This window comes from Apis cerana, linkage group LG14 (genome assembly GCF_029169275.1).
Source record: "Apis cerana isolate GH-2021 linkage group LG14, AcerK_1.0, whole genome shotgun sequence".
NCBI classification, from domain to species: Eukaryota; Metazoa; Arthropoda; class Insecta; order Hymenoptera; family Apidae; genus Apis; species Apis cerana.
Genome location: NC_083865.1, coordinates 6,183,222 through 6,207,123, shown reverse-complemented (window position 1 = coordinate 6,207,123; position 23,902 = coordinate 6,183,222). Strand labels below are relative to the sequence as shown.

Below are 23,902 nucleotides of genomic sequence, written 5' to 3'. Positions count from 1 at the left end.
TATCAAAAAAAAATTATATCGAATTATCTTTTCAGAAATAATAAATTAATTAATTGTTATTCGTATATAAATCTTATTTATATAGAATTTCTCTTCTTTTTTATCATTTCTTTCCTCTTTTACCATTTTTTTCATCCTCATTTTCTTTGTCATTTTTCTCTTTTGTTGTTTGTCATCATTCTCTTTTATTGTTCTTCTTCATCTTTTTTGTTCTCCTTCTCTTTTTTATCAATTCTTTCCCTCTTTTATCAATTTTTTCTCTTGCGTCTTTTATCAATTTCTCTTCTTGCCTTTCTCTGTTCTATTATTTATCATTTATTTGTTAGAAAAGTTTTATTCGGTTTTTTATATTAATTCGATATTCATTTCGATTTATTAATTCCTATAATAATTAGTTTATTCATTATTTCTAAATATAATATAATTCTTTTTTTTATAATTTTTTTTGATAAAAAAATATTCAATTAATTTAATTCAATTATATTCAAGAAACTTTCTACGATACATGTTACTTGAATTTATTTGTATTCTTATTTAACGCTAATTAATCTTGATTTGACTAATAGCGCTTCATGAGTAACTAATATTTTTTGATGGGTTGTTAATAAAAATCATAACGAAAGTTTTTGCAAAAAATATTACTTGAAATTATTTCAGAAATGTTCATATATTTTTATAATAATCATATTTTTGAAACATATTATATATTTCTGCATATATAATTAAATATTTTAAACAATGAAATAATGTCTATATTATAAATTATTATATTTATATAAATTAACATATAACATATAACATATAATATTTTATTTTTTAATATTTTATAATATTACAAATGGTATATTAGTTTTACTTAACATATCATATTATTTGATTATATATTTCATATCTATCAATTTATATAATATAAATTGTTCTATTTCTTTTTATATTTTAATTTTAGAAAAAATAATTGAGAAATAAGCAAAATGATGTAAAGAATATCAGAAATCAAATTTGGATTCATTTCATGGTGCACGTGTTCACATGATCTAATTTTGATGCGTTTCTAACAATGGATGCGCTTTCCGCAATAGGGTCACGCTATTGATGATAATTATGTAATTTCGTTACAGAGATTTCTATCTTTTTGAATAATATGTCATTTACAAATCAGATTTATTTCAGATTTATTTCTTGCTTATTAAAATAAAATTTATATAAAACTTTTTTGTTTATTTAATAAAATAAAAATAGCAATGAAAATTACAATGAATTTAAAAATTAATTATAAATTATAATTAATGATAATTAAAAATTATAATAAAATTTTATGAAACTATTTAATAAAGACAATAGATACACTTTTTTGAAGTCTTAAAGAATTCATAGCGATTTTTTTTTTTAACCAGTCATAATTTGTTTTAGTTAATAAAGTTTTTTATTAATTCACTTCAAGTAATTATTTTTGAATACATATTTTTCTTCAATTAGTAATTTGTGATCATCCTTCTTATTAACGTTGAAAATGAATCTATTTATATAGATATTTTTATAATAAATCGTTATTATTAAATCGAAACAGTTAAGTTTTCAAACTTATAATAATTTTTATATAAATTATACGTACATATTTTATTAACTGCTTATTTAAAACTACTTAATTAAAATGAATTAGATTTATAATTAGAATTTTTTATTATTCATGAATAAATTTTAATTTTTTAACTGTTACAATATTTAATTTTTATATGTTTTTATATTTCCTATTTTTTTATCACATTATGTCATTATAACATATTATATAAAAATTATTATAAATATTTTTGCAATTTTTATATAAAAATATATTCATTATTAACTAAAGAATTGTTAAAAAATTTAAATGTTTTTATTATTTACGTATTTATAGGGATGACCTATATAGAGTTTCAAAAATATAAATATAAGTATTTATTCAATGTTCAAAGAACTTCTGAGGTAAAGTAAAACATTAAATTTCAATAAAAATTTATACATATAAGTCTTTATTAGTACATAATATTTATATTATAAAATTTAATACAAGAAATGGATAAATAATCGATCAAATAAATAAATCAATTTTTGGTTATTGAACAAATGAATAACTATAAATTTTAATTTAATATGTAGTTATTAATCTGATTTCATTAATAAGATATTTTATAAGAAATTTAAAAAAATTGATATAAATGAGAATGTTATGATATAAGATATAAATTATTTTATCAATTAAAGAAATTTGCAAATGATAATTATCATGAACAATATCAAATTTAATTTCTATTTTTTTATTGTAATTTGGCATTTTGCATACATTTGTTTTACAACTTTCGATGTTAATAAGTACTAATAATTATATTCTTACATTGATATCATAATAAAATATTAATAAAAATATTTAAGATATACTAATGTTATTAGAAGTTATTAAAATACTTAAAATTAATTTGTATGTTTTATACCATAATAAATGCCTTATTATTTTAAACAAAATTTTAAATATACGTTATATGAATATTGAATGAAAAGTACTTAAAGCATTTTAAAATGATATTTTCTATATCTTACATCATTAAAATATTTCTGAATGATATCATTAAAATTAAAATTATTATAAAAATTTCAATCTTTTTTCATATCAATATAAATTTAAAATTTAAAATATTAAATTTAAAATTAATTTATGCATTATATTTGCAAAACAAAAATGCTGTCTCAGAATATATAAAATATACAAAAAAAAATTTCTAATTTTTTCAGAAAAAAGAAAATTTATATAAAGTTAAATACATATACTTTATAGTCATACATTTATATATAATGATTTTATTAATAAAATAAAATAATGATAAAAACAGTTAGGAACATAATAAATTTGATTCAAATAGCACCTTTATACATTTAGATTAATATAAAACCACAGTTATATATTTATATAGCTTTTCTATAATTTTTTAACAAGAAGCATTCTAAAATTATTCATCACAAAATATTTCTTCTATTTATTACATAGTTTATAAAATATTTACATCAATTTTTAAAATAAATATTTTATTATAAAACAATTATTGTTTTAATTATTGTAATTTGAGTTAATATTATAATCCATGATCTTTATACATTCATATGAATTTTTCAATAATAATGTTCGTTTTATATCTCAATAAAATTAAAAAAAAAATTAATATTAAAATTTAAATAGTATATTCATATTACTATAATATTACTATAATATTTTTGCAGTTAAAAAAATAATTTAATGAAAAATATGTCATTATTTATATGATATATATCTTTTAAATATTGAAAAAAAATAATACTTCTATGCATATAATATGAAAAAAACTTAAAAAATTTTTTTTCGTATCAATTTAACAAATTAAATATATTTTAAATTTGTCAAGTCATAAAAAGTTATATAATTTTTATTTCATATCTGATTAATAAAAAATCTTGTAACATATAAAAAATTTAAATTTCAATAATTTTCAAATAAACTTTTTGAGACAGATTTTTGATAAAAAACATTTTTCTTTTAAGTTCTAATTTGTTTTACATTTTAACATTGCATATATATTATCTACAATAATATTATTATACTAATACAAGAAATGTCATGAAATTTAAAAATAATTTAGTATACATAAAGTTTTTATAAGTACACTATTGAACATGAGAAACTATTATTATATATAACATTGTTTTAAGTTTGATATTTTCTCTTAATAAGCAGTTTTGAATATATTTTTTATTTTTAAATGATATTGAATATTCCTATATTGAAAAAAATTTTTTTAATGTTGCAATGTCATCATATTATATATCTTAATTATTAGAAATAACAATCTTAACAAAAGGTAAAATATTATAAAAGTAAAGTATATTAAAGAAAATTTTGTTAAAAAATGCAAAATATTTTTCTTTTCATTTACATACTTAATACTTAGATCAAATAATATAAATTTTGATTTGTTTGATTCCTTTATAATATTTAATTATGTTTATGTTTTAACGATATTATATATAATAACTTATTTTTCTTATAGAAACCGATTTGACAAATAAATTCTGATAATTTCTTAAAAGAAATATTTTCAGGGATTAAATTTTTCTTTTTTTTCATCTTGAACATTAAAGCCTATTGTCACACTAGAGCTACTTGTTATACTGCTAGCTAATGTCAGAATTGGTTCCTCAGATTTCATTTCTATTGAAAACGGATCTTTTGATTCCATCATGCTTTGCTTCCAATTTTCCAAGTCCTTATCTGACATGTTTGAAAGAGAACTTAATTTTGATGTACATTTATAACTATAATTTGTCTCAGATTTTTGTGTTGAAGTTTTTGGCATAGAAACACTTTGAGATCGAGAAAAATTTTTTCTTTTGCAACTATTGAAAGAATGAGGTTTTTTCTGTTCATATACAGTTTCATTACTATCTCTGTTCTTTTGTACTTTTTCTGCATTAGAAGATTCAGTTTTTTGAAATACAGATGTTTTTATTTTGTCTATATTATCTATTTCTTTAATTCTGACATCTTCGTCTGATATTTCCATGCTTTCAACGAGAAATCTAAAAGAAAATGCAATTAAAATAATTTAAAATCATAAAAAAAAATATCGTTTTTAACAAAATATTTACCTTCCAATTTTTTTATAACCACTACTAGATTTTGTACTTAAATTTTCTTTTTGTTCGAATATTTGTTTGACATCTTGTTTTTTTTGTTCTTCAGTTTGTTTTAAAGTTATTGTATGATCCTCATCATCATCCATATTATCAATAGGAAGATTATCAGTACGCATGATTTTTTCTAAATTACTAGTGAAACCTGCTCCAAAACCACAGTTTCGTATTTGTCCATCTTCATTGCTATAATAATCAGTATATGATACGCTACCACGACTTTCTCTATGTTCTTGATCTATATTTATACAAAATTCATTAAAATCTACATCAAGACATGGAGTTGTAGGATATTTATGACCTGTATTAAATGATTGTGCTCTATAAACATAAAAATAAATTTATTTTTCATGTATTATTCATTTTTTTAAATTTATGAATTAAATTTATTAATAATTAAATTTTAATTACCCATCATTACTGATTAGACTTATAGACATACTACACTCTCCTGTTGAAGTTGGTGCAGGAGATGAAGGTTCAGAAGAGAGAAATGATTGTGGTTCGCTACTCCATCCAGTACCTAAATCATTTAATACTAAATTTAATATTCATAATATTTATAATATTTCATATTAAATAATTTATTAACAAATTAATTTATTGTTAAATTAAAAATTAAATAAAATATACATAAATATATATATTACAATACATAAAATTATAGCAACATCAAAGAATATATTTCTGCCACAGAATGTTAAATTTTTATATTATTACAATTAGAACTATTACTTTCGAGACTTCTAATAGAATTACTTTGTATATAACACTTACTATTAGGACTGGTTGGTGATAACTGATTTCTTATATCACAAGATTCTCCATCATTAGAAGATTTATATTGTATTGGAGTTGGCGCAATATACCTAAGAAGAAAATCAATCATTCTATTTTTATAATATATGTAATTGGAAAAAGAATAAAAAAAAAATTTAATTCTAGAAAAAATCATTTTTTATTAATATGATGATGAACAAGAAAAAAGAAAAGAAAAAAACTTAATACTCACAATGATGGTTTACTTAATTTCTTACGGTACCTGACAGCTTCCAAGTCGGAAGAGTGGTACTCGCGATTGATTCCTCCAATATTGAGATTTTGATTAACTGACTCATGCGTTGATCCACCAGGAGAAGAATATTTTGGAGGTGAAGAAGCAGGTGTTCGAAACAAAGGAGCACTAGTCATCATTTCCAGAAAGGAATCCAACTGACGCAATGACAATGCATTATGAAGAGTTTCCAAAGGTCTTATTGGTGGTACACCACCAAAACCTTCTATTGCTAATGAATATAAAATTAAATTAGCTTATGAATAAAAATATTATTATATATTTTAATAGTATATACCAATAAAAATACTAATTTTAAAATCAAGTAAAGTTCAAAAAAAAAAAAGAAAAAGCTAAAACTCACCTGCAACAGCAGAAGCATGAGGAGGCACCATATCCTTAAGATTTGGAGCACTAGACGATCCACTAATAACAGCTGTGCTGAATAAACTGTTCGCTGATCCAGTCAACTTCTTGTTGACGTTGTAGCCCAACAGCTTGAAATAACTCATCTGTCCGGAGATACTGTGACGGTGGCGCCTTGCTGTGCAGGTAGGGTCAGGTTGAATGATCGAAGGTCGTGTGTCTGGAGATGAGAAGGATCGTTGAGGCTGGAGTCGGGAAAATGGTTCACATGGATTCTTGGAACAATGGTTATACTTATGAGGAATATCGTGGTCATTATGAATATTATTATCGTGCTTTGGGAACATATGATAAAGCATACTATTATGATCTGGTGCATATACCAGGTCTCTGTGCCATTGGAGATTCAAATTAAGATAAGACCAACATTTATATATTTTTGAACAATTAAGTCTTTCACCATACTTATTTGAATAAATTGTATCGATACAAGAAAAAACATCATACCTCAAATTAAGACAGAATAACTTTTTAATTGCGATATATTCTACTATTACACTGCCACCATTGAATGTTCATCGCGTTATATTTTTGTTAAATCTCCACTTCTCTTTCTTTTTGATATTGCCTTTTAAATAATGCATATGCACGGAAGAATGATCAAATCTAAATAAAAAGACTGTCTTTCAAGGAATGTAGGAAATCTATCTTTTAAATAAACAAAGGATAAATTAGTGATTTATTTAAATTATATGATATTATAAATTAATGATTTAATTGGAAGATTTCTTTAAAATTCCTACAATTATTATCAAAAGAGATATTACGAGGAATACAATTGGAATCTGCATTTTTCTGCAGATTTAAATAACAGGAATAATTGAAAAACTTATGCGAAAGCGAGCGTGTGAAATAAACATCAAAATTAAAATGTTCAACAAGTGGAAAATCTTTGCTTTTTAGAATCAGCTCCGAAATATTACAGTTATAACAAAAATATTTGGATATGTAACGTAACAAAGAATAAGAACGTTTTTCTACTGTAATTTGCCCCAATGTGGATGTCACTGTTTTTGGGATTCTTTCATGCAAAAATAACGAGAAAAGAAATTTTAGCCACGAATTACTTGGCGACAGTTTCGAAGAATCGATTAACTCACCGCTACGCTCAATCCCAGGAAGAATCATTTCTGAATGAGAACGTCCATATTTTTTATTTTGGGAATGTGGATTAAAATCATCGGGCTGTTTAGCATTAGCATCGAGATACGAAGAACGAATCGTAGGGACCGGAAACATGATATTTGTTACGTCGGAGATCCGGCTGTTCGGTGAAATCAGAGGAGATGTATGTAAAGTCACCAAAGGTGTTGAGTTCAGAATGGATGTTTCTATCGAAGGAACTGGAAACTCCGGTGAACTGAAGGAATGCGGTAGACTCAGCAATTTTTGCACTGGCACGTTTAGCGAAACCTGGCCAGATCTTTCTAAATGCCATTGCTCTGTTACATGCTTTTCTGTATTGTGTATATTGCATGCATAATTTCAATGATATAATTCGATGATATAAAAGAGAGAACGGTGCAATTAAAATGAACGAATGATGACAATGTAACAGCAGGATTAGGTATAAAGGAAGGAAAGAAAAGAAAAGAAAAGAAACAGATGATTAAATAATAAACCCATCACCATCGAAATCAAAATAATATTGGCAAGAACCTTTGGTCACGTCGTCGGTAATAAAATTAAAACTACTGAGATTTTACTATTACTATAATAAAAAAATTCATTGAAATATTTAAGATTCTTAAAAATAAATAGTAATTTTAAGAATAATAATAGATTTTAAAAATAATTTTTAATATTGAATATTTTATTAAAGAGTATAGAATACTTTAAACATTCAACAATTTTTTTTAAATAATATTTTTTTTAAATAATAATCTATAAACTTAGAATCAAAGATGATTAATTATATTATAAGAATTCGACGTTGCAGACGACGTTTTTAATGAAAAGATTCATTACCAACGGAGGAATAAAACTGAAAAAAATACACTGGAACAGAACGACATATACTTCAACTTATTTGCGCTTAGAAGACATAAATTTGGTTAGTGTTATACACCCATGGCACACGATAGCCATGCAACCAGTAAGCCAACTAGACAACAATTAAAATTTATGAATTTTATTAATAATTTAATATTATTATGATTTTATACGATGATGATGATGATTAAAAATAAAAAATTTAATGATAATTGTTTCAATTATTTATTATTTCATTTGTAACATTTGTATTCCAATTTTTTCAAATAAATCGAATTTGTGCTTAGAATTTCTAATAATAAATTAAACTTTTGATAATATGTAAAAAATAAAAATTTAACAAAAAACTATTATATTAAATAAAAAAAATTATTTTTATTGTTTCTATATAAAAAAAAATTAAGATTAAAATAAAATTCTTTCTTTTAAAAGAAATTTATATGAAATTTCTATTCATATTTTATATTCATATATATTTTATAAGTACTATATTTATATAAGATCAATACTTCTATTTTTTGTTTAGTTTTTGTACTGTTTATATTATATTTCTGTAATATAACAATAAACAAAGTAAAAAAAAATAATAAATTCATAATAATAAATTTAAAATCATAAAAAATATTAAAATTAAATATAACTATATAACATTAACAGATATGAAGATATGAAGAAAAAGCTGTGATATGATTTTAGAAAATAACTAAGCACTAATCAACTGCAAATTTTAATGGAATAATGATTTAGGAATAAAGGAATTAGGATGACGGCTGAATGAATTACACTAATTGTCAAAGTGTAATGCAAACAGTCGTCCGCATAAATTAGTTGGCTTCCACGCGCACAACTATCGCTGAGCAAAGAGTTATTTCAACTGAATTTTCCTATTTCCATCTAATGTTGCATCTCTTTGTTAATTTTATTTTTAGTTATTTAATACATTAGTTATTCAATAACATTAATTCTCTTTCTTTATGCAATATGATTTTAATTGGATATTTATCTATTAAATTGATAAGAATTTTATAATATTACAATATTTAGAACAATAATAAACTTCTTTTATACATTATACATAGAACTAAATAAATACAAAAAAAAAAAATGATAAATATATAAGGTAATTTTGCAATTTGATGATTTTTCTTAATTTTGATCATTTAATTTTTTTTTTAAAGCTTTATTTTTAAAGCATTAATAAAAGAAGAAATTAGACGAAAAAATTGGAAAAAATATTATTAAGGATCTTGCAATAAAATAAAAATTTATTGTAGATTAAATTGTCAATATGTTTTTTCTCGAATTTAAAAAAATCTTTACTTATAGCATTTACTTATTTTTTTAAAAATCTTCTGATTGATTTTTTTTATTTCTTAAAGATAAAATAAAACTTTAAAAAAAAATTAGAATCAAATAATTAAAATTGAGAAAAGTCACTAAATTAGAGAAATATTACGAATATCATAAAAAATAATATTAAGGATTAAAATATATAAAATTAAGGATTAGGTATGATATTGAAAAGCATCTATGATAAATGGGTGCATTGATAATAAAATATATATAAATATAACTATTCATAATAAAATAATTTTAACAAAAAAATATATTTTTATATTTTATAGAAAAAAATAAAAGATGCAAGTTACAGTGATTAGCAACTACAAAAATTACTATCTCAAAAGCATAGAATAATTTTAATAATCAACTAAATAATTAAATCTTTCTTTATTATAAAAATAAATAAATAAAAAAAAAGTTTATAAATTCTTATTATATTATGATGATATAAAATGTCAAAAATTCAAATAAAAATTCTATAATGATTACCTATGATAAAATAATATATTATAATTTACTGAAATTATAATAGAAACTTTATACATACGAAACATACCTTCTTTGTTTACAGCGTCCAAGCTCTGATACTGCAGCTTGTCCGCAGCTATAAAAAAAGGCACAAAAAACACCAGATTTTCTAATGAAATCTGAGTATTTATGTTAATCATAAATATTCAAGAAACAAAATTACAAATTAATATATAATGTTTTTACAATATAATACTGTATTTATATTGCTAAATTATTAATTTTATGACACTACTATTCACATTTCTTTTTTGTTAAATATCACTGTCATGCATAATTAAAAAAAATATTAGAATAGATTTGTTATTATAAATAAAATATGTACATTAGTCTTAAAATATTAAATAATATAAATAATTATAAAATAATATATTACCTTTTTCGGGTTTGTCTTGTCTTTGATGATCATAACTGCGAGCACGTGGTTCAACTATTGTTCCTCTTTCTGTATCACGTCGTTGACGTTGACTTGCAGCTAATTGACTACCAAGTCTTGCTGCTTCGTGACCAGCTACAGTTCTAGCACTAAATATTATAAAAGTTATTGAATTAAAAAAAAAAATGACACGATATAAATATTTTATATAAAAAATATTTATTTGATCCAGATTCTTAAAACTGACTTCATTAAAAATTTATGAAAAAAAATTCATTAAATTTATATACCTTATTGGAATTGGTGCAGAACTCTGTAAAAAGCCACTATCAAATGGTTCATCCATCATATTAGGATGTAAATCCATCATATCAATTGCTTTACTAGTTGTTGGACTATCTATTATTGCATCTACAGTATCTGTCTCCATTGTTGATGGAGGTGTTTCCTAAGTATCACATAAAAGATATTACACTTATTTATAATTTTAATTAAAGATATTTATACATACAGATTGTAATGGTGGATTCATAAAATCATCTTCTAAAATTCCCAATTCTACATCTTCTTCTTCTATTCGAGTGCTACATTGTGAAATGGTATCTTGAGCAGAACCACCACTTTCACCCTAAAAATATTTGTAGTCCTATATATTCTAGTTCTATATTCAAAAATATTTTTATGATCACATAAAATGAAAGTGTTAAAATTTACTTACTACATTATGACTACTTTCATTGCGTGAATGAGGTCTGAAACCTGGCCCTGGTGGTAAATTCTTTTGCACACAACAATTTACACCAGGACTGAAATGTAATTCAACATGAAAACGTTCTTCACTACTAGGATCTTTAGTTGGATCTTCATACAACATAACTACAATTTGAGACATATAATTTAATTCAGAAACCATGCTAACGTACTCCATAGCTCGGCGCCATTGTTCATCTTTCATAACCTATATAATTTATATTAATTAATATCTTTTTATACATATATTATATAAAATAATTGTATAGATATATACATCAAGTAAACCGCCATAACGCAGAACAGTGAGCAGAGAATGCACGTGACTTTCACTTGTGAAATAAAGTCGCGTGCGCACATGTCGACCAGGACTAGAAACACCATGGGAGTATCTAAAATATATAATAAAATATTATATTTTATTTATAATATATTATAAATTATATTCATACATTATTATAAAAATTTAATTTTACCTTGGATTAAGCCTATTGACTGTTTCTTCTCCGGATTCCTCGATATTTCTCTGCAAATCTGCTCTTATTTTTTTTAAAAGTGGAGTGCAAATACCTTGACCTATAGTGAGCTTCTCTTGTACTGTTAATCCATATTCCTATAAAAAATTAAAATTAAATTTCTTCATTTTTTGAAAAATAAAAAATATTGAGATTTTTACCTGTGGTATTACAATATCTGCTAAATATTTAGAATAAATATATAATTCTTCTGCATGTTCAAATTGTAATGTATGGTTATTATGTTGTAAATCATATTTTATACAATCATAAATATCTGGAATTTTTGATATATCAAATCTCTTATTTTTAGTACAAAAATCTTTTTCAATTTTTCCCCATCGACGACCCATTAATTCCCAAGTTTCACCATGATAAAGAATTGCATCTAAATATGTTGAATAAATAAATATAAATAAGTATAATTTTATAATGACAATTATATATGAAGTAAATATGAATTATATATGAAATCATACCTTTGGTTTTAGGATCGTCTTTTTTAATACGAACAATATCCATTAGCTTCTGAATCAAAGTATGAACATGTTGACAACAACGAACAGGATTTTTAACAAAATCCATTGCTGCATTGATACTTAATGCATTACCAGGATTTATTTGTTCTCTATCTTCATGTGTAAATTCTCGATCTTGTTGTAATAATTCATGTAATCGTGTTTTTACCCTATAAAAATCTATAGTTAGAATTTATTTAAAATTTTATAATAATACTTATGTAGGTTGTCTTACATACATATTCTGATATTTACTACTGTCACAATCATTGTCCAACAAGCCATTAGTATTAGCACTTTTTACCATTTGTACTAATATAGGTGTTAATTCACCTTCCAATGCGAGTAAACCTTTTGCAAAAGCTGCAGCAGTCATTTGAACTCTTCCTTCATCACTTGCATAAATTTTCAAGTCATGTCGAAATGTTGAATGAAGTCTAAGCAATCCTAAACCTTGTGCTCCAGCATAATCACCTACATATGTGTAATAATAATATTTCAGAAAAATATAATAAAAATGAAATATATTTTTCATTTTCAATAAACATAAGATATGATTTTATTAGGTGATTTATGTTTTGTTAAAACGATTATAAAAATCATTAATTTTTACGTTAATCATTAATCAATTATCAATTTATTTGCATAAAAATAATCTTAATTAAATGTAAAAATATGATTTTTTTAGATGTTAAACATTGCTATGTTTTACTTTTTATTAATACTTTTTTAAATAATATTAAAAAATAATATTTATAAAGTGAAAATATATTTAAAATTGTTTATAATAATAAAAATTGTAATAATATATAGAAATTTATAATATGTTTGTGTGTGTGTGCGCGCGTATGTAGGATGGTAACTGCATGAATGAAAACTTATTGGAAAAAAAAATAGATCTGATAAACATTTAAGGCAAAAAAATAAATAAAAAGCAACTAGCTTAAACAATAAAGCATTTCAATGCAATAAAATGAAATATACATTGAATTAACATAGAAATAGCATTTTTTAATTTTATTTTTTGATACTTTTTGAGCTATTATATTTTGTCAATTTGTAAATAATAAAAATTTTTTAAAAAAATTTATTATTACTTCAGAATGACTATTTCCATGTATCTATAGCACAATCTACATATAACTACAAAAAAGCATTGATTCAAAATAAAAAGTTACCGTGATTTGGTAACATCTCTGAGTCTTCCTCTGAAATAATATTTGAAATTATCTATGAATCAAAGATTTTTGTAAAAATATAAGATATTTATTATTCTTCAATCAAAATTAAATTTGAATAAAAAATTAAATCAAAAATTGAATTAAAAGTTTAAAATTTTGTACATATTATATTTCTGTCTTTTAATAGAATAATAATAGAATATTAATAAATTATATATTCCATTAAATAAGTTAAAGAAGTTAAATATATCTAACTATTTAAATATATATAAATTCTATTTCAATTAAATTCTTTTATATATCTATTTATATATATCTATTTATATATTAAGCATTGCAGATAAAGTGAACATAACAAAAGATTTTTATATATTATTTTATCTATTTTTTTTTCTTATTATATATATATATTTTTTTAAATAGTTTTCTTTAAATATTAAATATAATAAGTGTATGTATAAAGTTAAAATTTCTTTTATCTTTTTCCAAAATATATAAACACACTTTTTAAAAGAATTTAGAATTTAGAATATTTAGAATTCATATTAATTACTTCATATTAATTAATGAAATTATTATTATTAATGAAATTAATAATTTTTATTTAATAATATTTTATTTAATAATTAATTAATGTATTCAAGAAAAATAATGGATTATGAATGAGATCAAAAGAGTAGAAATATGACCATTTAAAAGTTTTTTGTTTTTTATAAAATCTTTTTTTGTCTTAAAAAGAAAAAAAAAACATATGTATATATGTACTTGCTATTATAGATTAATTTGATAAAATAAAAAAATTTTCATAAAATGTTAAATTCACTCTTATTATCTGCAATATCTTATACTCAATTTTGAGCAGTTGAAAATGATAAGATCAACCAGAATTCAGCCAATATATAAAACTTATTGAACAAACAATCTCATTATAATTTAAGAATAAGCATGATAAGCATATGAATATAAGATACGAACCACTAAGGTGTCTACCTTGACCACCAGGATACATGCAACGAAATATTCTTCCTAATTCTTCCGCCTGAATACGGCCAGCTGGTGTTAATTCTCCACCCCATTTCAATATCAATACAAGAGATGGTTCTCCAAGTCGATCTAACAAAAATAAGATTATAATAATATTATTTACATAATTAAAATAAAAAATAAGTAATCAAACTACTTATCATATTTTATTGGTTTTAAAAATAAAAAAAAGTCATTTAAATATAGATTTGAAAATTATTTTTTTTCGAAATATAATCACTCTCTAAAAAAATAAAATGATTATATTTATTATAACAAAGTTATTATAACAAACTGAAATCATTCTAATACAATAATTGAAAAACTTTATAAAAAATTACGGAAAAGATTGATTTTTTCAGATTATATATATAATTAATACAATTGCACTAATATAATTAAAACTAATATTTTTTTAATAGAAAAAACATCTACATGCTATAAAAATCTACACCAATAATCAATTCATTAAATATTCTTTCTTGAATAAAGCTTCCAAAGTAAAACAAATTTCGAGATATAACTACATTTTATTTATGACAAAAAACTATAAGGACGCTTATATAAAAAAATTACTTCCTTTTGCAATAATACACATATTGCATTAATATTCTAAAAACGAAAACAATAAAAAATTTCTTGTTTCATATTTCATTACATATATTAATAATCTGGTTAAATTTACATAAATATTTTAAATTTTTATTTATAAATATTTAATTTACAATAATAATGATATTATGGTATAATAATTTGATAACATTAAAAAATTAAATTATGACAAAATTTGAAATATATCAGAAATTTTTTAAGAAATTTTCAACAAACAAAAATTTTAATGTAAAGTAGTCAAATATTATTGCAGAAAGAAATTATTTTTAGCATTTTTTTTAATTATATTTTAAACATTTCTATAATGATTTACCATAAACAAAAAAAATTTATATCTTTAAAAGAAAAAATTTCCGAAGTTTATAATTTTTTTTCAAATTTAAAAAATATAAGATATGAAAATATAGATAAAGTAAAGATATTTGAAGATACTAGAAAGTTTAACTATATATTTCTAAAATACTTTATATATCTCTTAAATACATTTTATATTCAATACCATCATCTGATGAACTTCCTCTGGGTCGACCTCTTGGCTGATATTTCATTTGCACTTTGCGATTTATTCCTGAGAAATGGCCATACCTAAAAAATAATTTATATATATAATTATTTCAAATAAATAAAAAATTTAATTTTATTTAATCTACTATATACCTTTCTAAATATTATATATATATATATATTATTTACATATTATATTTACATTTCTAAAACACTTTTCAATTGTTCTAATTTTCCTTGTTTTTCTTCTAATTCTGGTCCAGCTGCACGATGTTGTATTTCAGCTAATAAACTACGTGCAGTATCCAATATTTCTTGCAACTGTTTAGGTCTTTTTAATTTAATATGACCATGTTTATAACCGTCATATTTTGCAAATATCTCAAAAAATCTATATCAAATAAAATAAATGCTTTAATTATATGTAATATATTTTTAAAATATATACTTACTTCGGATGACGAACTTCTACTTTCATCTTTTGTTTCGGCGTTCGATCTCCATGTCTTATAACAGCAACCACGCATCGTAATTCCATCCTATAATGTATAAAAACATTAATGTAATCTTAATGTAAAAAAATAATTTAAAAACATTGATATAAAATTGAATTACATCTTTCCAAATGTAGTAGGTACAATAGGTGGATCATCCAGTTGAAAAGGAACACTCCATGGTATATGTAAAGTGGGTGCCAATTCTCTTAAAATCATATTTCCCAAAATTTTTGCACAATCATCATAATATTTATTAGAATTTTTTACAAAACTAAATCCATTTACATCACACACAAATGACTGGCCATTTGCTCTAAATAAAAATTACATATTATATAATTAAATTATCAAACTATTTCTTTTAATTTTACTACACATAAAATTCAATATACCTAAGTAAATCAAAACCACAAACAGTTTGTTTGAAAGCTAAACACACTTTTCTGCTAATTAATTTTTCAGCATTACTTAATATAACCGGATATCGAATTTCTTTTCCTTCTGAATCTCTTTCGACTTTACCATCCAAAGCAGGACTTTTTCTTGCTTCTGCATGAGCATAATCTGGACCCACAGTATAAACTTTAACATCTGTACCATCAGTTGGCATGAAATCTTCATAAATGTAAGAACCAGTTTTACGGACTCTAGATTCTGGTGAATAAACACTACTACGACTTCCAATCTAAAAAAACATATATAAAAAATTTTTTTTTTAACTATAAATTCAAGTTTTAATTATTTCAAATAAACAAAAAATTTAATTTTATTTAATCTACTATGTACCTTTCTAAATAATCTTTGACTGCCACCACCTGCAGATGTAGGATAATAAATATAAATGTTATGATCCTCTGCAGATACTGGTTTTTCTACAAATGGTTTATTGAATGTAACACCATTGACTTCCACATGATCTTCTGATTCCACCAATTCATGATCTAAAATAAATTTTCTATTTGTACACCTATTTGTACAATATAAAAGTATAAAAACATAAAAATATATATAGTATACGTTTTGGATCAGATGAGTCCCTATCGAGGACAGCATATCTTGGAATTTCAATTCCTTCACTTTCTAAAATAGCATAAACTCTTCTACGATCCTATTAAATATAAAATTAATATTATGTAAAAAAATTAATTTTAACAATATTTATCAATACTTATCACATATTACATACTTGAATATCATATTGCATTGGTAAATTATTAATGATAAAAGGATTTCTAAGATTAGCATAATTTATAGCTTTATCAAGAGGAAAACCTTTACTATGGAAACTTATTAAACAATCAACAATTGGCCAATCTTCTACAGACTCCTGTAAATAAATTCATATTTTTTTTATATAAAAATTAAAATATTTCTTATTTTCTACTAATATTACCTTTAAAATAACTTCTTCAGGAAATACTACTATTTTAATATATTCAAATTCTTCTAATCTTGTTAAAATTTCTTTCATTGGTTTACTCTGAGATTTTTTTGCCATCGCACAGATTCCAACCAAAACTTGTTTTCCTTCTCCTTCCAAATCGCTTCCACCCATGCATCCATCATCATTGCTACACCCGTCCGACAGTTCGGCCTAAATGAAAATTTATTTACTAATAGTTTTGTTTATTTATTGACTAATAATTATGTAATTTTTATTGTTCTAGTTTATTTCTATATTCTCTCAAAAATATTATAAAAATTTATATTATAAAAATATTATAAAAAGAATCTAACAGTAAAAAAAAAATTCAATGAGAATCATTACAATACTACATATTCAAATCTATATTTTTAATATCAAAAATAAACATAATTATAATAAAAATAAATATCAATTAATATTTTAATGATATGCATTATATTATTTTTTCATTTATTTTTTATATAAAATTTTATAAATATAATTTTTATAATCATTACAATATTATTTTATGCAAATAATTAAAAATAAATTATTATAAACTATATATATTTTGTATCTCAAATTTTATAATATTTTATAAAACAAATAGGAATTTTTTAATATTTAAATTTTTCATAAAATAAAATATAAATTTCATTAAATAAAAATATTTTATCTGAACATTTATTAAATATTATGAATATAAAAAAAAAAATATCTATTATCTTGTTATTAAATCTTGTCATCTATTTATTTATAATTTTTTATTATTTTTATTTGTTTTATCATTATCATCTGTGCATTGAACTAAAAATAAATAGAATGGATTAATAAAATTTGATTAAAAATAAGAAAAAATTGATTAAAAATAAAAAATAAAAAGGAATCTGAAATATATGACTAATATAGTAATATAGAATTATAATATATATATAGAAGATATAGAAAAATCTTTCTGCATATTAACATTTTCTTTTATTTTATTAATATTTATCAATTGTAAATTTTATATGATGAGAATTTCAGCAATGTTAATTGAATACTTAAAAAGTAATGTATAAAAAATTATAATTATTTTATAAACATTTGAATGAATAAAAACAATATAAAGATTATTTTTTTATAATTTTCAAAATTTTATATTTAAATTTAATTTTAAATTTATATAAAATATTTAAATTTAATAATGGGAAATAACTAATAAATTAATTGAGAGAAACTCTACCATCATTTGCCAATACGGTTCTGCTTCATTATCATAATCAAAAATGTAGACATCAGGAATTGTTGTAGACGACAAAGAATTTATATTTTCCATTATAAACTTAAAATATCATAAATAATTAATATAATAGCAATAATTAATATGATAGCAAAGAATAATGAATGAATAATATTATCAAAATATAAAAATATAATTCATATTCATCTTAAAATTAATATAATATGGAAATATATGTTAAATATATGTTATATATCATATAGAATAATAAGAATATCAAAAATTACTATCATATTAAAAAACATTTATAAATATTTATAGACTATTTTTTTTATAAACTATTTTTTTTTAATTTAATTTAATTCATATATATTCTATTTATAGCCTTAAAAAATCTGCAATATATTATATTAGTATACTAATATATTACATTAACATTAACATTAAATAGTTCAATTAATATATTTAATAGTAACAATTAACATTATCATATCATCATATCATCATCATATACATATATTCAGTCAATTGACTTCTGTTATTAATTAATTCAATTCACAATGATTATATTACATATAATTATAATACATATATTACATAAACACTATTAAATTTATTATCTATACCATTAAATTAAACATTTTTTTATATATTTATATTAATGGATATTCAGTAATAAAATTAATATAATAATTATTACACAAAATAAAATTTATGTAACTTTAGAAGTACAAAGTACATTTAACAAGTACATAATTTATTTTTAGATTACTGAATAACTAAAGTGTGCATATTCATGAGTCATCAAGTTATTTAAAAGCAGTTAACTGATTAAATAAATATATCATTGTATTTAATGAAATATGTTTTGATATATTGTTGAATTTAAATTATTTAATAAATATAATTTAATATAAAATTTATTGGAAAAAATAACACACACACACACATATATATATATAAATATTATGAAACCATATAAAATAATTTTTTTAATAAAATAGTTTTCTAACTTTTGTTATATAATATATATTAATTCAAAATAAAACAATGATATGAAATAATGTATTTTTTTCCTTGAAATATTTATTTTTATATATTTTATTTTTTATTATCTATTTTAAACACATTATTTGCAGACATATATGAAAAATAAATTTTATAAAATCTTAACATTATAGAATCCTTTTTTTAATAATGTAAATATAAATTCACATTTAAATTTACATTAATAACAAGTTTTTTACAAATTACATTAATTAATTAATTTATTATTAATAAAATAATTGATTTACTTTTAATAAATAATAAATTTTTAATAAATTTATTTTTAATAAATAATATAAAAACTTACTCTTTTTGATGAACGATATATAGAAGAAGCTACAGGACCCACAAGGGTTGATTGCACAGTATTTAAATCCCCTACATAGAAAATTGGTCGACTGGCACTCCGTAGACCCTATTAATTAATTATTACTTGTCAGAAACCTAAATTTCTAATAATTTTTTGAATAAATTTATTTATTATTTTTATTATTATTTTAAATTAATTAATAAGATCATTTGATTATTATTTATTTTTATAATTATTTGTTATATACATTTATTAAAAATTAATTTCATTAAATTAAAATAAATTAAAAATTAATAAGAAATAATTATATATTCAAAAAAGTTTTTTCTAAAAAGATTTATTTTAATATTATTGGTAAAAAATTGAAAGTTATAAATTATTAAAATAAATTATTAAAATAATATTAATTATTTTATAAAAATAAATTATTATTTTATAAACAAAAAATATTTCTATTTACCTGATAACCATGTTCCAATTCAGTGTAAGACATGACAGAACAGGTTTCATTGAGAAAAGAAAAACAGTTTCAGTTTGAATTTAGAAAATCCACTATATCCTGAAATAATTAAATCATTAAGTAAAATTAATAAATTAACAATTATAGTTAAATTTTCAAATAATTATTTTTAAATACATATAATATATAACATATAAAAAGAATCTAAACAAATGTATATAATTATTATAATATTTATATGTATATAATTTCAAACTGAAAGAGAAATAGATTTTAATGCATTAATTATATTATCTAAATATTATTTAAATTTACATCTTATTTATAACTTGCATTTAATTAAAATATGATAAAAAAAATAATGTAACCTCGATTACATTTTTGTATTTTTAACAATAATTAATATTTAATTATTTCATAATAAATCAATATATATTCAACACATAAAATAGTAGTAAATATGAATTAATTCTACATAATGTTACAATTGATGATATGTTACAATTTATTTTGTTTTTTTCTTTTTCAATATAACTTTGATGATTTTAATTAAACTTACCAATTCCAGATTTAAATCAATTCAAAAACTTTAGACTAAGAACGAGAAAGCAAAAATAATAAATAATATCCAATCTTTAGTTAATTAATCAAAAATTTTCATTAGTATTCTTCAATTTTCGGACATCTTGTCAAACTTAAACTCGATCTCTCGTAACATTCAAAGATCGACCATCCGGTTAAGTATACAAATCGATATTTTACATTTTATAAAATATTTAAATAAAATATTAAAAATAATTACTAATTACAAAATTGAATCAACTTGTTAAAAAAATCTATGTTTTATAAATATTTATTTATAAAATATAAGAATCAATATATAAAGATTAGCAATTTGTTGTATGCATTTATTTAAAGTTCACTTATAAAACATTATTGCATATTTACATTATAATAATTTTGCACTGATTTAAAAATTATAATTTTTATTCATTTTCAATACCAAATTTTATATTTGTTATAATATAATTGTTATAACAAGATTTAATTGAGCAAAAATAATGATATAATTCTAAAATGTTTTTTTTTTATATTAAATATAAAATAAAGTTAACATGTATAAGCACTTTTTAACATTTTTCTAAAAACTACTTTGTTTAAAAATCAACAATTAAAATAATTATTAAATGTTTAAAAAATTTTTAATTATTTAATTAAATTTTTGATTTCATATATAATTTAAATTCTCAGTTTAATTGCTGATTTTTTTTGTCTTTTAATTTACAATTTTTTAATATCAAGTTAATATACAGTTCTATTACTTAAGCATAATTATTGTAGTATAGTATTTAAGCATACTATAGTAAAAAAGGAACTATATATAATACTTGGTACATAAAAATTATATAAAAAATTGTACTTAAATATATATATTACAAAAAATGCATAATAAAAAAACGTAATATTAATCTTAATTAAATATAAGATACAATAATTTTGAATTTATGATTTACTTAATTCTTATTGATAACATAAAGAAATGTACAAATTTATTCCATCTAGTGATAAAATATTGATATATTACAACATAAACTATATATAAATTTATTTTATCTAGTGACAAAACTATATATTTTTTTAACTATATATTTTGTTATTGCACTAAATTCATTTTTTTGTTTAAAGTAAATGTAATTCTTTTTGAACATATAGATATTTTATTTTTATGATATAGAATATAAATATAAAAATTAACGTTATTAAATTAATATTAAAATTTTTAATATTAAATTATTAATATTAAAATAATGTTGTTGATCATTGTCATAAATAAGTTATGCAAAAAAATCAATTGACAAAATGTACATATTCTATGATATGAATATGAAAATTCATATGAAATTTGTACTAATACCTTATGCATTTAAATATTATTAGTGAAAATTCAATGCCATTGATTTATGATTATTCCTTTAAGCCAAATAAATTTTCAATTTTTACATTTTGATTGACTAAAGTTGTTTATTTGATGACTTTCTTCAATATTTATATCTTATTTACTATCAGCCCATTGGCCAGACATTAGGCGTCATTGTGATTTCATTGATACTAATTTTCTTGAACGTGCTCTTGCTTCTGTACGAATATTTGTGTATTCAAACCAAAGAATATTAGGAATTAATGTTGTGTCACGTAATAATAAATATTCTGATATCCGCCTGAAAATATAATATCATATATAATATTATTTTTTACAAAATTAAAAGATTGTTTAATATTAACTTACCATGAGACAATTATAGGAAAAATTGGTGTAAGAATCATATATGTAATTATGAACCATATTATTCCTAACATAATACCTATAAATGTACCCCATACAACTTGAGAATTACTATGGTATAATAAATAAACTCTACTGTATGTAATTAAAATAGCAATAATTATAGAAACAATAATGATAGTAATCCTCCAAAATTTTTCTGAAATGCTGCTATTATTATTATGATGCAATCTAAAAATATATATAATGATAATATAATATCACAATATATTGCTTTTTATTTTTTAAAAATAAAAATTACCTTATACATATAAAAAGTGTTATATATGTAGTAAAAAACCATATGAATTGTGCATGCATTGATGGCATACCATTATATTCAATAGCATTATGTCTCATTGGTCTTGCTTCACAGATTATATGTTTTAATATAAAATTTATACATTTATTAATTATAATTCCACTAAAAAATGTAATCTAAAAAAGAATTTATTTTAAATATTAAAATTAAGAATATATTAAATCAATTTGAAAATTTTTACTTACTGTATGTAAATCTCTTCTAAAAAGAATTAATGTTATGAAACCAACTATAATAGCAAATGGTAGTAAACTTACTAAAGCTAAAAATTTTCCAAATAAATCACCTGCAAAAAAGAAAAAAAAATTAAATAAATTAAATTTTAAATATAAATATATTTATGTTATAATTAATATTTAAAAAATTCAAATTTTATATTTTTTTTAAATATATAGCTGAAAATAACTAGTATCATTAAACATATGCAAAAATAAATTATTTAATAAATTAATAAATTAAAAAATAAATTATTTAAAATTTAATTAAATAAAAATGCTTAACTAAAAATTCTGATTTAAAAACACAAGCAAAATCTTATAAAAAATTTAATAAAAAATATTTTCTAAAAAAGAAAATAGATATTTATAATAAGAAATTTTTATGAAATTAAATTAATAATAGAAAAAAAATAAAATTTTTTTATTGTTGAAAAATTTTGAAATACTTACCTTGAGGATATTCGACTAAAGTAAGAGACAAAGGAATCCATTCTGATTTTTGAATAGAATTAACAGAATGTGATTTAATATTATAAAATGAATCGTCCTCTAACGATGCCATGTTATCGAAATTTTGAAGTGA

At 20.8% G+C, this 23,902-nt stretch overlaps 2 protein-coding genes across 36 annotated transcripts; both read right to left on the bottom strand.

Moving 5' to 3' along the window:
* Positions 1 to 1,980: 1,980 nt before the first annotated feature.
* On the bottom strand, positions 1,981 to 21,196 carry LOC108003140 (inositol hexakisphosphate and diphosphoinositol-pentakisphosphate kinase 2). 34 transcript variants are annotated; one of them, XM_017065258.3, is made up of 31 exons: positions 21,016 to 21,196; positions 20,457 to 20,555; positions 19,994 to 20,101; positions 17,406 to 17,606; positions 17,199 to 17,339; positions 17,030 to 17,120; positions 16,799 to 16,953; positions 16,405 to 16,697; positions 16,131 to 16,325; positions 15,968 to 16,054; positions 15,718 to 15,906; positions 15,511 to 15,596; positions 14,352 to 14,489; positions 13,374 to 13,403; positions 12,435 to 12,669; positions 12,157 to 12,365; positions 11,839 to 12,065; positions 11,639 to 11,775; positions 11,440 to 11,554; positions 11,131 to 11,370; positions 10,924 to 11,040; positions 10,703 to 10,860; positions 10,413 to 10,561; positions 10,065 to 10,112; positions 7,276 to 7,632; positions 6,114 to 6,335; positions 5,708 to 5,981; positions 5,473 to 5,564; positions 5,107 to 5,218; positions 4,651 to 5,016; positions 1,981 to 4,581 (listed from the first exon to the last, which is right to left on the bottom strand). In XM_017065258.3, exons 2-31 carry the CDS (start codon positions 20,487 to 20,489, stop codon positions 4,101 to 4,103), a joined length of 5,286 nt encoding a protein of 1,761 aa, XP_016920747.1. In that variant the 5' UTR covers positions 20,490 to 20,555; positions 21,016 to 21,196; the 3' UTR covers positions 1,981 to 4,100. The 34 variants fall into 34 exon arrangements, with proteins under 34 accessions (XP_016920747.1, XP_016920750.1, XP_016920752.1 ...); XM_017065261.3 differs by having other exon boundaries at positions 5,738 to 5,981; XM_017065263.3 differs by having other exon boundaries at positions 6,114 to 6,293.
* Positions 21,197 to 21,350: 154 nt separating this feature from the next.
* Positions 21,351 to 23,902, bottom strand: LOC108003102 (dolichyldiphosphatase 1). Of its 2 annotated transcripts, none has more exons than XM_017065201.3 (5): positions 23,770 to 23,902; positions 23,287 to 23,387; positions 23,042 to 23,217; positions 22,744 to 22,971; positions 21,351 to 22,675 (listed from the first exon to the last, which is right to left on the bottom strand). In XM_017065201.3, exons 1-5 carry the CDS (start codon positions 23,879 to 23,881, stop codon positions 22,546 to 22,548), a joined length of 747 nt encoding a protein of 248 aa, XP_016920690.1. In that variant the 5' UTR covers positions 23,882 to 23,902; the 3' UTR covers positions 21,351 to 22,545. The 2 variants fall into 2 exon arrangements, with proteins under 2 accessions (XP_016920690.1, XP_061940268.1); XM_062084284.1 differs by having other exon boundaries at positions 23,359 to 23,387.